The sequence below is a fragment of the Notechis scutatus genome, chromosome 6 (genome assembly GCF_049901735.1).
Source record: "Notechis scutatus isolate UNSWTSFEM ecotype Mainland chromosome 6, rNotScu1.2, whole genome shotgun sequence".
NCBI lineage: Eukaryota > Metazoa > Chordata > Lepidosauria > Squamata > Elapidae > Notechis > Notechis scutatus.
Genome location: NC_142014.1, coordinates 35517338 through 35532580, shown reverse-complemented (window position 1 = coordinate 35532580; position 15243 = coordinate 35517338). Strand labels below are relative to the sequence as shown.

The 15243-nt window shown below is 39.7% G+C and overlaps 1 protein-coding gene across 1 annotated transcript in view; it reads left to right on the top strand.

The window, feature by feature from the left end:
- The window catches only part of WIF1 (Wnt inhibitory factor 1), a 50280-nt gene that overhangs the window by 1252 nt on the left and 33785 nt on the right, over window positions 1-15243 (top strand). The window contains exon 2 of the mRNA XM_026667781.2: window positions 869-1008. Coding sequence (XP_026523566.1) covers window positions 869-1008 — 140 coding nt within the window. The remainder of the gene's footprint in view (window positions 1-868; window positions 1009-15243) is intronic.

Below are 15243 nucleotides of genomic sequence, written 5' to 3'. Positions count from 1 at the left end.
AAAAAAACAACTTAATAAAACAGTCAATCAAGTGATTTTTTTATACAGATTTTTTTAAATGTTTAAATTTCTACTCTATGAGTAACCTGGAGCAGGGGTCACCAACCTTTTGGACCTCAGGGACCACCAAACTCATAATTTTAAATCCCAGGGACCACTAACCCATTCTGTGGGTGTGGCCTAATTTGTGGGTGTGGCTTGGTGGTCATGTGACTGGCTAGGCATGGCTTGTATGTAAATATTATAAATATTTATATAAATATTGCATTTTTTATTTAAAAAAAACAACAACTTTTACCCAAAATCAAACAAAGCAGGCAGGCAGATTGAGTTGCTCACAGAAGCACAGATTCATTCAGAGATCTATCTGCCATTGGCTAGCTCATAAAATTTGCTTGCAAGCAAACTCACAAAAATAACTCACAACACACCATGTATGTAAATATTGAATTCCCGCGGCCCATGTGGGCGGCGCAACCTTGTGTTCCTGCACAGCCTGGATTAATTGCTTTGGGGGGGTTGCTCCAGGCGTGACATTTCTCTGCGGACCACCAAATTTTTTTCGTTGGCAATCGCTGACCTGGAAGAATGGTGCAGAACAACTATTTCCAGACATTATGGAGTTAAATCCAAAAAAACATACACTCAAGTAATGCATAATCCTTTTTTGTATGTTATACATTCTATTCAGTGACTGAATAGGCATGTCTCTCAGTATCTGTATTTCTGTCATAGTTGCGACAGAGTAACTACTGGCAGAGCCTGCACATTTTCCTATTAAAAACCCTTCAGACTGAATGCTTGCTTTTCATTCCATGTTAGTATTTAATTTGCTGCCTATTTCAAGTTAATTGGTTTTGTTTTATAGGCTTTGAAGAGGATATTCTGATTGTTTCAGAAGGGAAGATGGCCCCGTTTACTCATGATTTCAGGAAAGCTCAACAAAGAATGCCAGCTATCCCTGTCAACATTCAGTCGATGAATTTCACCTGGCAAGCAACAGGAAAGGTAGGTAGAAGGTATAGGCTGGTGCAACTTGGAACTGTTGGGGTGGTGACAGGAAGGGGGAAAGAGAATATTTTGAACTGAGTTGATTTTTATAATAAAAAGTGTTTTAGAATTACACCAAAAATTAGACTTTGAATTATCTGCCAGATGAAATATGAACCAATCAAGTCTTATGATAGGCAAAGGTGTACTTTCTCTGAATGTGTCTCTCTAATGAAACTCAGTTCCAGATAGAAACAGTACAGGGCAGTCCTTCAAAATGAGCATTTTGAGCCAGGACAACTTTAATCTTCTTTGGGAGCACATATTTTGTTATCCAAGGACTCCAGGGAACATGGCTGGCGAGCACTGAAATCAATGGTCAGTCAGAACGGCAAAGTCAGAATGATTTGGTTGTTTTTATGTTGATTTGATTTTTTTAAAATAGCCAGTACTTAAATACATCTCTTAAATAAGCCTTAAATAAGTGTTTTGAAAGACAAAATATTGTCCAACTTAAGGTATGCATCTTGCTGTTTAATTTTTGTGGCACAGTCTTGGGGAGTTCTGAGGGCAAATAGGATAGGAGACTGCATGCCGCTCTTTCTTAGCCTCTACTCTGGGAGTAGAGTATACTGGGAGTACTGTTCCAAACTAAGAACAATGCTTGACCTTTAGATGGCATATTGGAGCCCACATATTCCTTAGGGAATGATCCAAAAGAAAAGTTAAATGTGATTTCATTTCATTGACATGTATATTTAATTCAAATTAAATATAGATAATATGATTGCTTTAATATTTAACAATCTACCTGTTCTGTTCTATGAAATATTATCATTTCATTTAGGACTCAACAAGGCTGCATCCAAAGTTTTTAACAATCACATAATAGGGCCAGCAGCCTGACATCTTGTATTCATATTTAAATATAGGCAAATTGACTTTTGGGTGGTGCTAATACAATTGTGCTGTTGATTAATTGATATGCCACTTTTATTGATGGCGAACCTACCCAACACTCCTTCCTCTTCCTATTTTCCCTACACCAATCCTGTGAAGTGAGATCGGCTAAGAGGGAGAGATCAGCCCAAAGTCACCCACCTAGTTTTCATGTCAAAAGTGAGTTTAAAACTCACAGTCTCCTGGTTTCTGCCCTGGCGCCTTAAACACTACACCAAATTGGTTCTCCTAGTTAATAGTAAGTATTTGAAGGAGATGATTGATCACTGGTAGACAAACTTTTATGAGACACAGACTTCCAAGATAGTATCACAACTTACAAGTGTGGCTACTGTGACTCAGTTATGCTATTCCTTCCTTACCCAATAGATAGTTGTAAGCTCTGAAGTTCAAATTTTGCCAAAAACAGAATAGCAATTCACCATTTCAGTGTGCAAAAGGGATGTTTTGTTTTTGAAAAGCTTTTATAGAAAATAATAAATTCCACCTAAACTTTATTCACCATGTGTTATGCATCTTTGGAAAGAATAAGGAAAAACGTAATTTTGTAGCGTAGAATATAACATGTAAATGACTGCAGTCCAGATATAGTTTAAAAGCTATCTTGTAATTCATCTTTGCTGAGCAATAAAGCCTTTTTTTCTGGCAAAAGTTTGAGAAATTTGCTGCTGTTTTCTGTCAGCAGCTATAACAGATGGCTGGCACATGACTCCCTTGCTAAATGAAGTGGGATCTCTACAGCATGATACTTTGATCTCTGGTGGCATGTCCGTAACACTGAGATGCAAAATACCACAGAGAGGCAGAAGCTAAATATTAAATGTTCAGAGCTTTGCTTTTGATATGTGAATCCTTGGTTTTATTTTCTTTTTAATTTTGTCCATAAGCTTTTTTGCATTCCATGTTTTCATCTGAAGCATGGAGCTCAAAATATATATCTGATGACAGGGAAGCACAGTGAATAGTGTTGTCTGGGTTATATGCAGTTGCTGTACATTGATGACTGTATTAAGCAACCTTAATAAGCTGTTGTACAAAATGTGGGATATAAACCTGAGACATACTGTAAATAGGAAGAATGATTGAATTCTAAATTGTTTTAAATAGTAGGAGAAAATGATGAAAACTGGATCCATGCAGATAAGCTTTTGTTCTACAGTGCAGTTTGGTGTACATTCATTAATTTTTTTGTAATGTGGTTTTAACCAAAATCCACTGCCATACTTTTGTTTAAATGCTATCACATTTAAATGAAGAAATGAGGAGCCAAGACTATAGTGTGCAACATAAGTCTCAGGCAGGGGTGGGATTCAAATTTCTTAACCGGTTCTGTGGGTATGGCTTAATTTGTGGTGTGGGTCAGTGGTCATGTGACTGGTTGGGTGTGGCTTGCTGGTTGGGCGTGGCTTGGTGGTCACGTGACCTGCTGGTGTGGCTTGGTGGTTATGTGACTGGGTGGGCGTGACCAATTCAATGTCACTCACATCAAGGGGTGCCTCTCTGGCCCCTCCCCTCCCAGCCATTCCTTGTCACACCCAGCCTCAACTTATCTATAGTTCTGTAAAAATGTTGTTCACCTTTTTTTGACTTTATTATCTACGTGCTATAGATGTACTTTCATGGATCACTGAAAGGAGGAAATGGCTCACATGCTTTGCCCAAGAGTGTGATAGGCAAGAGGCTTTTAAGGGGCTGCCAGAAAGAAGGGGGGGCAATGTATTTTCCAAAGCACCAGAAGACAAAACAAGAAGCAATGGATGGAAACTGAACAAAGAGAGAAGCAAACTAAGGCTAAAGAGAAACTTCCTGACAGTGAGAACAATTAACCAGTGGAACTGCTTGCCACCAGAAGTTCTGGGTGCTCCAACACTGGAGGTTTTTAAGAAAAGACTGGACAGGCATTTCTTTGAAATGGTATAAGGTTCCCCCCTCCCAAAGGTCCCTTCTTAGTGTTATTCTGTTATTCTGACACCTTTCCCAGGACCTCTACTCAGAGTTTGGCATCCTCAGTTTTCCTGCCTGAGCAGGGGGGGTTGGACTAGAAGACCTCCAAGGTCCCTTTCAACTCTGTTAAACACACATGTATTTATGCTCTGGACTGTAGACATGTAAATTCTGAAAAATACCTGGGCAAAAGAAGGGCAGTAAAATCACTGTAGGTGTAGGGACACTGTAAAATATTAATATATGATAAATAATGGAACAATTAAAAATAATAGCACAGAGTTTTCTCTCTCCCCCCTTCCTATTTCTTTTTTTCTCTCCCTATTTCTTTTTCTTTCTTTCTTTCTCTCCCTTCCTTTCTTTTTTGCCCTTTCTTTCTTTCGCTCTTTCTTTCTCTCCCTTCCTCTTTCTTTCTTGCTCTTTCTCTCTCTCTCTCTTTCTCTCCCTTCCTCTTTCTTTCTTGCTCTTTCTTTCTTTCTTCCCCTTCCTCTTTCTTTCTTGCTTTTTCTTTCTTCCCCTTCCTCTTTCTTTCTTGCTCTTTCTTTCTTTCTTTCTTTCTTTCTTTCTTTCTTTCTTTCTTTCTTTCTTTCTTTCTTTCTTTCTTTCTCTCTCTCTTTCTCTCCTTCCCCCTTTCTTTCTTGCTCTTTCTTTCTTTCTCTCCCTTCCTCTTTCTTTCTTTCTTGATCTTTCTTTCTTTCTCTCTCTCTTTCTCTCCTTCCCTCTTTCTTTCTTGCTCTTTCTTTCTCTCCCTTCTTTTCTTTCTTTCTTTCTTTCTTTCTTTCTTTCTTTCTTGATCTTTCTTTCTTTCTCTCTCTCTTTCTCTCTTCCCTCTTTCTTTCTTGTTCTTTCTTTCTTTCTTTCTTTCTTTCTTTCTTTCTTTCTTTCTTTCTTTCTTTCTTTCTTTCTCTCTCTCTCTCTCTCTCTCTCTCTCTCTCTCTCTTTCTTTCTTTCTTTCTTTCTTTCTTTCTTTCTTGCCCTTTCTCTCTCTCTCTCTCTCTCTTTCTTTCTTTCTTTCTTTCTTTCTTGTCTCTCTCACACACACAAACCTGGTCTGGGACAAACCGAATGATCCTGCAAGCTCCAGATAGCAGCGGCTGGTGGGAAAAGGAAGAAGGGGAGGAGGCATGCAGCGGTAGTGGGGCTGTGGAGCACCCCCCAATGCCTCCCAAAGTATGGTACCTCTGTCTACGGGTGGTGGCGGTGGCGGCGGCGGCAGCAAAACGAAAGGAAGCTGGCAGAGGTGGAAAACCTGGCTGCTTCCACCTGCTTCCTTTTGTTTTGCTCCTGGTAGAAGCGGCTGGGGAGGCAGCAGAGTTGGCTGGGGCAGTGGCAGAGGTGGCTGGGGTGGCGGCAGTGGCAGCTGGGGCGGTGGCAGTGGCAGCAGCAGCAAAACGAAAGGAAGCGGGTGGAGGCGGACCTGGCTGCCTCCGCCCACTTCTTTTCGTTTTGCTCCTGGTAGAAGCGGCAGAGGCGGCTGGGGTGGTGGCTGGGCGGCAGTGGCAGCAAAACGACAGGAAGCAGGTGGAAGTGGCAGAGGTGGCAGAGGTGCTGCAGCGATGGCGCTTCTTACGGGAGGCCGCCACGTGGCAGGAAGAGCTAGGAGAGCGCCGTGTGGTGACTTAGCCAGCCAGCCGAACCCAGCACAGCTGAGCCCATGTGGCAGCTTAGCCCCAGCCAGCCCTGCTGGTGGGATGGGGCCGTGCCAGTGAGAAAGCCAGCCAGCCAAGCCCGGGGATGGGGGGGCAGGTAGGTGGGCTGGGTGAGGCCCGGGGAGCCCCAGAGATGGCAGCGGGAGGCCCAGGGACAGTGGGGGAGGGGCTAGTGTGACTCACAGGCTATCTGTAAGCAGACAGGAGCCATTTCCCAAACGGAGGGGCTGCGGACTTGCAAGCTTTTCGCTCTGCCGCAGCAAAAGGCAGGCAGCAATTGCTGGCCTAGCGGGCGGGCAAAAGCAGGCTGTAGGCATGTCGCGCATGCATACGATGTTGCACATGCGCGATAGGGACTGACTGGGCAGGGAGTGGAGAAGCGGGTGGAGTGGGGCGGGGGCCAGCCAGAGGCCCGATTTACCAGTTCCCCAAACTACCGGGAACCATAACAATCGGTTCTATTGAACCAAGGTGCGCAGCTCCCCTTTTTAAACACTGTGTTCCCAGCTATGGCTAATAAAGGGAATCGGTGCCCTTTCCTACCCCGTAAGCCACGCAACTCACATTGCTCCCGTCTCCGTTCCCCTAGGGTCAGGGGTGGGCAAACTTTTTGGCTCGGGGGCCTCATTGACTTTTAAAATTTGACAGGCGGCCCGCCACCTGGTGTCGAAATGCCTGTCATTACAAGTCAAAATCAAATGAATGCAATCATTCAATCATTCACATCAAACCGTAATTCTGTACCAATCTTTGGCGGGCCGGATTAAAAAGACCAACGGGCCAGATGTGGCCTGCAGGCCGTAGTTTGCCCACCCCTGCCCTAGGTTGAAGAAGGGGTGGGTCTGGGTCTTCCTCCGAATTCCCCCTCCCTTGCTCTATCTCTCCCCTGCTCTGCCCAGCTGGTCTTTGCCCTTCCCCAGTTTCTTCCACAACCAACAGAGCCACACTCCCACTCCCTGTCAGCTGCTCGGCCACCCCCTCTGAATCAGATTCCAACAGGGGCATGACACCTAACACCATTTAAAAAGCAAATGAAACCTACAAATTGCTTCCAGCATCCAAGGGGGGAAAAATGGCAACTTCAAATCTCAACAAATAAATGCTCTGTCCTACATATTGGCAAAAAAAATCAGAAAATAACATACATGCTGAATAGTCAAGACCTTGTTGATGATCCAAACTCTGTCAAGGATCTTGGAGTGCTCATCTCGAATGACCTAAGTGCTAGAGCCCACTGTAACTACATAGCCAAAAGGGCATTAAGAGTTGTTAACCTAATCTTACGTAGCTTTTTCTCTGGTAATATGACACAAATAACTAGAGCATACAAAACATTTGCTAGACCAATACTCGAATACAGCTCATCAGTCTGGAACCCACATTACGTATCTGATATTAGCACAGTTGAGAAAGTCCAGAAATATTTCACAAGAAGAGTTCTACACTCATTGCAGAATACTTTATGCCACCAGACTCGAAATTCTAGACCTAGAAAACCTAGAAATACACCGCCTTCAGTCCGATCTAAGTATAGTATATAAAATCGTACATTGCAATGTCCTACCAGTCAATGAATACTTCAGCTTCAATCATAACAACACAAGAGCAAACAATAGATACAAACTCAAGGTTAATCACACCAAATTTGATTGCAGGAAATACGACTTCAGTAACAATGTCTGGAATACTCTACCTGACTCTGTGGTTTTTTTTCCCCAAACCCCAAAAACTTTAACCTTAGACTGTCTACTATTGACCTCACCCCTTTCCTAAGAGGTCTGTAGGGGGTGCGCATAAGCGCACCAACATGCCTACCATCCCTGTCCTGTTTCTTTTATATATATATTTATTTTTCTGATATGTATCCATGTATTCATAACTATGTTTTTACTTATACCTATTATCTTGTAAGCAATTGACAAATAAAATAAATAAAAATAAGATATACCACAGCCAGTTTAACAAAGGTTATGATAGACAGAGAGAGAGCATACAAGGACATAAAAACAGACTTACAAATGGTACTTGAACCATGATGCAACAATTTCCACAAAATGAATGAATGAGCCTCTGAAAACCATTTCAGAGAAAATAGGAGAAAAACAAAGCAAAATTTAAAAAATGAAAACAGCATGATGGCTTAATTTTTTTAATGTTCATGGTATGACACAAATGTTTCAACTAATAATTCTTAGGTTTTGTGTTTGTGTGTGTGCATGCATGCACATGCCTTTGAGTCAGTTGTGATTCCTGGCAAATGCCTGAACAGATCTCTGCAATTTTCTTGGCAAGAGTTTGAAGTGATTTGCCATTTCTTTCTTCCTGGAGCTAAGACAGAGTGACTGGCCCAAATTCACCCAGCTGGCTTAGTACTTAAAGCTTGATTTAGAGTTCCCACAACTGTGTGTTGACGTCACCTTATACCTAGGCTGTGAAGAGTTAATAGCTGCAGAGAGGCCAATGGACACATAGCAATAGCAATAGTACTTAGACTTATATACAGCTTCACAGTACTTTACAGCGCTCTAAGCAGTTTACAGGATCAGTGTGATGACCCAGGGCATGGCACAAAAGTAACACAGTCAAATAAGTAAGAAAAATCCCTTTAATACCTCCAACTTTGCCCCTAATGTCCAGTTACCTACAGCTGCTGAAAAAACTCTCTGAAAAACAGTCTTTAAGTGCATGAAATTCAGTCAGAAAACAAAGTACATATAAATAGAATAGAATAGAAGAATAGAATAGAATAGAATAGAATAGAATAGAATAGAATAGAATAGAATAGAATAGAATACTTTATTGGCCAAGTATGATTGGACACACAAGGAATTTGTCTTGGTGTAAATACTCTCAGTATACATAAAGAAAAGGTACATTCATTAAGAATCAAGAATCATAACGTACAACACTTAATAATAGTCATAGGGTACAATCAACAATCAAATCATACTAGGAAACAGTCAATATAAATCATAAGGATACAAGCAACAAAGTTACAGTCCTACAATCACAAGTGGGAGGGGATGGGTGATGAGTGATTACCAGTAATAGTAGTGTACACTTTGTAAATAGTTGAACAGTGTTGAGGGAATTATTTGTTTAGCAGAGTGATGGTTTTCGGGGAAAAACTGGGAAAAACTGTTCTTGTGTCTAGTTGTTCTGGTGTGCAGTGCTCTATAGCGTCGTTTTGAGGGAAGGAGTTGAAACAGTTTATGTCTGGGATGCGAGGGGTCTGTAAATATTTTCACAGCCCTCTTTTTGACTCGTGCAGTATACAGATCCTCAATTGAAGGCAGGTGGGTAGTAATTGTTTTTTATGCAGTCCTAATTATCCTCTGAAGTCTGTCTGTCCTGTTGGGTTGCAGAACCAAACCAGACAGTTATAGAAGTGCAGATGATAGACTCAATAATTCTTCTGTAGAACTGTATCAGCAGCTCCTTGGGCAGTTTGAGCTTTCTGAGTTGCCGCAGAAAGAACATTCTTTCTTTGTTGTGCTTTTTTGATAATGTTTTTGATGTTAGGTGTCCATTTTAGGTCATGTGATATAGTAGAACCTAGAAATTTGAAGAAATTTAAACTTCAAAGAAATTTAAACTTCAAAGAAATTTAAACTTCAAAGAAATTTGAAGAAATTTAAACTGTAAATAAAAATCCACACAAACCACACTGCAGCAATTAACTGGACAGGGCAGGATAAGGAATTGCAGACTACAAAGGCCAACAAAACACACACAGTTGGGAAGATGCCAGGAATCCAGGGAAGCCTCGACAAAACAAGATAATACACAATTTGTTTCCAACAAGCTGCTGTGCGCAAACTCCCTTTTTAAACACTGTGTTCCCAGCTGCAGCTAATGAAGGGAATCAGGGCCCTTTCCTCCCCTGTAAGCCACGCAACTCACATTGCTCCCTTCTCCATTCCTCCCTGCGTGCCCTAGGATGAAGAGGGGATCAGCCTGGATCTTCCTCTGAATTCCCTCTGCCTTGCCCTACCTCTCCCCGCTCTGCCCAGCCAGACTGTGTCCTTCCCCAGTTTCTTCCACAGCCAATGGAACCACACTCCCACTCCCTGTCAGCTGCTTAGCCTTCCCCTCGGAATCAGATTCCGATGGGCATGACGACCAACATATTGCCCCCAACACTCTGTGTCCTCATTTTACCAACCTAGGAAGGATGGAAGGCTGAGTCAATCTTGAGCCTGGTGAAATTTGAACTGCTAAATTGCAGCCAGCCAGCAGTCAGCAGAAGTAGCTTGCAACACTGCATTCTAACCACTGTGCCACCACAGCTCATCTCCCAAATCCCAACTGAGCGTTGTGCAGAGGTGTGGGTCTTGCATGGTGATTGGTTAATGTGTCTTCTTATTCTGTGGTTTTCTGTTTGAGCATACCCTAGCCAGAATGAACATTTGCAGATGTATAAATGCAGCAGCTATGCAACCATCTCTGAACAACAGATACATACATTCCCTGACGTGCAATGATGAAAAAGTTTAATTCAGGTTTAATTAAGGCTGGTCTAATAATTTCTTCATTTTCTGGAACCCTAACTCTTAATCACCACTCCAGACTGCTCTCAGGTAAAAGATTATCTACCTACTTATCTGGGAATATGTTCCATTGAAATCAAAGAATCTTAAATTTTACAGAGATAGAAGAAGGTTGAAACATGTATCCTTGTGTTCATTGGTATTAAATTAAGATTAAATTACTCTGCATCCCATGTGCTATTAATATCATTATTACTTTAAAACTCTTTTAAAGAAAACTTGAACATGAACTTATATATTTTTAGACATTCTTTTAAAGCCTTGAGGTGTTGATGCAGGTTCACCACAGAAGGTACCCTTATTGGATGAAGTGCCTCATACCAGACTATTTATAAATACTATTTATAAAACTTCATGGATCAATAAATGGCAGTGTTCCATTTTTTCACTGCAATATTGTATTTGTTATTTTATTTTACTGCTATGGTAGTCACAAACATTTTTATTCTAATAAATATTAAAGAAATTTGTTTTAGTTATGAATGTGAAACCACATGCTGAAAAGAACTAATAATTGAAACCCGTGAACTAATATAGAGGCCAAGAATGTATATTCCCAGCCCGCAGGCTGGATGCGTCATGCACTGGCCACACGTGGTTTAGCAAAGGGGGGAAAAGTCCCGATACATCACCTGATGCCACCATGGCAACGCAAGTTTGACACCCCTGCTCTTCATGAATGTGGCTGTGGAAGATATAGTATAGGCTTTCTGAAGAATTGTAGAATTGATCTTGGGGAAAGAAGGAGCAAACTCTTAAACCGGTAGAAGAGATTACACAGTCCCAAAATAGGGGGGAAATATAAGAAAGAAATTCAAATAATTCTGCCTTGGTTTTGTTTAGTGTAAGATGGTACAGAGAGGAACTTGGACATGTTTTCAAGATTCTGCTATTCTACCTTACCACAATAAAGAACATTGCTGGAATGTTTGCCATGCCTATGGTGACCACATGACCTTTACTATAAAGGATAGTCCATTATTTCAGAAAGCTGTCCTTTAAATTTATTTAATTATTTATTTTCTTGTCTTGGCTTGAATTTTTTTTTATGAAACAAAGTTATAAATGTACACAATTAATTTTTTTATCCTTAGAAAATATGTCTCTTTTCCAGGTTGTCTTTTATATTTTCTAAGAAAATATGGTTGCTATAGCCATAACTGTTTCTTGACCTGGGCTTTTCTGAAGTGCCAACACCTACAGCTTTCACTGTAAACATAGATTTGTTGTTGTTTTTTAAAGAGTTTTTTTTTTTAAACATACACATACAAAACATAAAAACATAAAACCATCTTCCATTTTATATACATACAGTGTGTCGGTTGGTTATGAATCTTTTGTGCTATCCTTTCGTAGTCATTACTCAGAGTTTATATCAATTTTCACATTATCAAACTAACATAGGCTTATATATTTATTGGTTATTAATCATCCATGACTAAACTATTTATTCCATCATTTTATATGAGATATTCCACATTTTATCTTAAAATTTATGTTATACTTTCAACCAATGGTTATATATGTCTATATTATGTTTTATATCAGTGTATTAAATTTCTATCACAGAATTATCTAGTCTATTACATTACCATGTCTTTTTATCCAACCATTGATAAAACAAATCCCATATCATATAAAATTGTTTATCTTCTTGTTCTCTAATTTCAAATGTCAATTTACTCATTTCAGCACAGTCCATAATTTTCTTAATAACTTCCTCCTGCATGGGTATTTTATAGTTTTTCCAATTCTTAGCAAATACAATCCTAGCTGCCATTAAAACATTTACAATCAAATATTTCAACTCTTTGTCATATATTTCCGGTATAATTCCCAATAAAAAGATCTCTAGTTTAAAGTCTATATGTTGTTTTATCATTTTTTTCAACCATGTGTGGATTTTAGTCCAATATTTTTTTGCGTCCGAGCATGTCAAAAAAGGCAACTATGATCTTATAGACAACGATCTCTCATCCCTTGATTGGCAATCTCTATTCACTGGGTGCAATACTGTTGAAGACCATTACAACATATTTTTATTTGAAGTCAAAAGAGTCATCAAACTATATGTACCAATAACAACCCCCCAAAGAAAAACAGATTACCCATAACAATAAGGAAACTTCAATCCAAAAAGAGATCACTTTGGCAGAAAAACAAATCTGGTCACGTTGCCAACTTCAAAAGCCAATACAAAAATTTAGGCCACCAGATAAAGACTGAATGCACCAATTATCACATTAAACAAGAGGAAAACCTTCTACGCACCAATTCCACTGGCGCTTTTTACAATTTTGTAAACAACAAACTAAAAGACTCAAGGTCCATCCCACCCCTGGTAGGACCTAATGGTAAAGAGTGCAATGACGACACCATTAAAGCCAACCTCTTTAACACATTCTTTGGCTCAGTATTTGTAAACAGCAATGGATCATGCCCAGTATTTCCTAGTCGAACCACAAAAAACTACAATGATCTAATACATGTCGATTTTACAGAAGACAATGTTGAAAAAGCACTATGCAATCCAAAACCATCTCTATCTATTGGACCGGACAGAATGTGCCTACTTCTTAAAAAAGCTATCCACTGCCATAGCAGAACCTCTAAGCATAATCTTTGAAAAATCTTTCAGGACCAGCTCCTTGCCTAACATATGGTCACAAGCCACAGTCATTCCCATCTTCAAAAAGGGAGACCCCAGCCTAGTTGAAAATTACAGACCAATCTCCTTACGTTGCGTCACCTGTAAAGTCATGGAATCAATTATTAACCAATCCATTATCCTCCACTTAGAGACAAACAATCTACTCTCTAATAAACAATTTGGTTTCAGAAAAAAACTATCCTGTAATCTGCAACTCTTACACTGCAAAAACATATGGACTACACAACTCAATCAGGGCAAAGCAATAGACACAATCTACATAGACTTCTGTAAAGCGTTTGATTCAGTGATACAGGACAAACTACTCCTAAAACTAAAATCTTATGGTATCTCTGGACAACTGCATAACTGGATAGATGCATTCCTGTCAAATAGACAACAAATGGTCAAAATTGGGAGTGTCCTATCAAATTCTGTACCTGTCTATAGTGGTGTCCCCCAAGGCAGTGTTCTAGGACCAACTCTCTTCATACTCTACATAAATGACCTCTCTGATCACATTCAGAGCAACTGCGTTCTCTTCGCTGATGATGTAAAGTTCTTCAATACCACAGACAATACTGTTACCCTTCAAAAAGATCTTGACTATGAAATCAGAATGGTCAAACAAATGGCAACTTCAAATCTCAACAAATAAATGCTCTGTCTTACATATTGGCAAAAAAAAAATCAGAAAATAAAATATAAGCTGAATAGTCAAATACTCATCTCTAATGATCTAAGTGCTAGAGCCCACTGTAACTACATAGCCAAAAAGGCATTAAGAGTTGTTAATCTAATCCTGCATAGCTTTTTCTCTGATAATATCACACTACTAACCAGAGCATACAAAATATTTGCTAGACCAATACTCGAATACAGTTCATCAGTCTGGAACCCACATTACATATCTGATATTAGCACAATTGAGAAAGTCCAGAAATATTTCACAAGAAGAGTTCTCCACTCCTCTACTCATTGTAGAATACCTTATGCCACCAGACTTGAAATTCTAGACCTAGAAAACCTTGAATTACGCCATCTTCGGTCTGATCTAAGTATGGTATATAAAATCATACATTGCAATGACTTACCTGTAAATGAATACTTCAGCTTCAACCATAACAACACAAGAGCACACAATAGATACAAACTCAAGGTTAACTGCACCAAACTTGATTGCAGGAAATACGACTTCAGCAACAGAGTGGTCAATGTCTGGAATACTCTACCTGACTCTGTGGTTTCTTCCCCAAACCCCAAAAACTTTAACCTTAGACTGTCTACTATTGACCTCACCCCTTTCCAAAGAGATCTGTAGGGGGTGTGCATAAGCGCACCAACGTGCCTACCATCCCCGTCCTATTGTTTCTTTTATTTTTCTTATATGTACCCATTTCATGTATTCATAACTATGTGTATACTTATACCTATTATCTTGTAAGCGATTGACAAATCAAAATAAATAAAAAATAAATAAAATAAAAAATGTCCACCACATATGGTAATATCTGATGACATTTCCAACATTTATCCGAGTTAAGGATGATGAAGCAGAGTCAGTCATATCTTTCCTTATTTTAATATATAGTACATGTACTGAATAATTACTAGGTTACACATACAAATAGTAATAATAGACTTACAACTATTCATTTATGACCTTCTGAAGTTACAACTGCATTGAAAAAAGTGACTTATGACTGTTTTTCAGACCATTGCAGCATCCCCATGGCCATGTGATTTACATTCAGCTGCTTTGCAAATGGCATATACTTATAACAGTTGCACTTTCCAAGGGTCATGTGAACACCCTTTGTAATCTTTCCAGCCGGCTTCCACAAGCAAAGTCAATGGATGAAGCCAGATTCATTTAATGATGCACAATTCACTTGACAACTGCAGTGATTCACTTAACAACTGTGGCAAAAAGGTGGCCACTTCGCATAGCAAGGGGATTTTTGGGCTCAATTGTGACCGTATATATTAACACTTATTACACTAGATACCATTACTATATTACTTTTGAAACAAATTACTATTGATTTCTTGGACTTTGTTTACTAAAACATTTGTTCATTTTCAAGAGCATTTTTCAAATTAGTTTTTTCTGATTAGAAGGGTGTATGGTTCCATACTTTAAAGTTGTACAAGCCATTTATGTTTATGCACATATTTTGCACATTTTGTACATGGTCACTCATGCTCTAGTCATCTAATTGATTACTGCAACACGCTCTACATGGGACTACCCTTGAAGAGTATTCAGAAGCTGCAGCTGGTGCGGAATACTGCAGCATGCACAGTTTTGGGATGTCGTAGGGCTACATATATAATACCATTCCTGCATGAGTTGATTGGTTGCCACTTTGTGTCCAGAGCCAATTCACGGTATTGGTCATTACCTTTCAAGCCCTACATGGCATGATTCCAGGGTATCTGAGGAGCCATCTCTCCTTGATGGGACACGCCTGCCCCATTCATGTCAACGGAAGTGGCT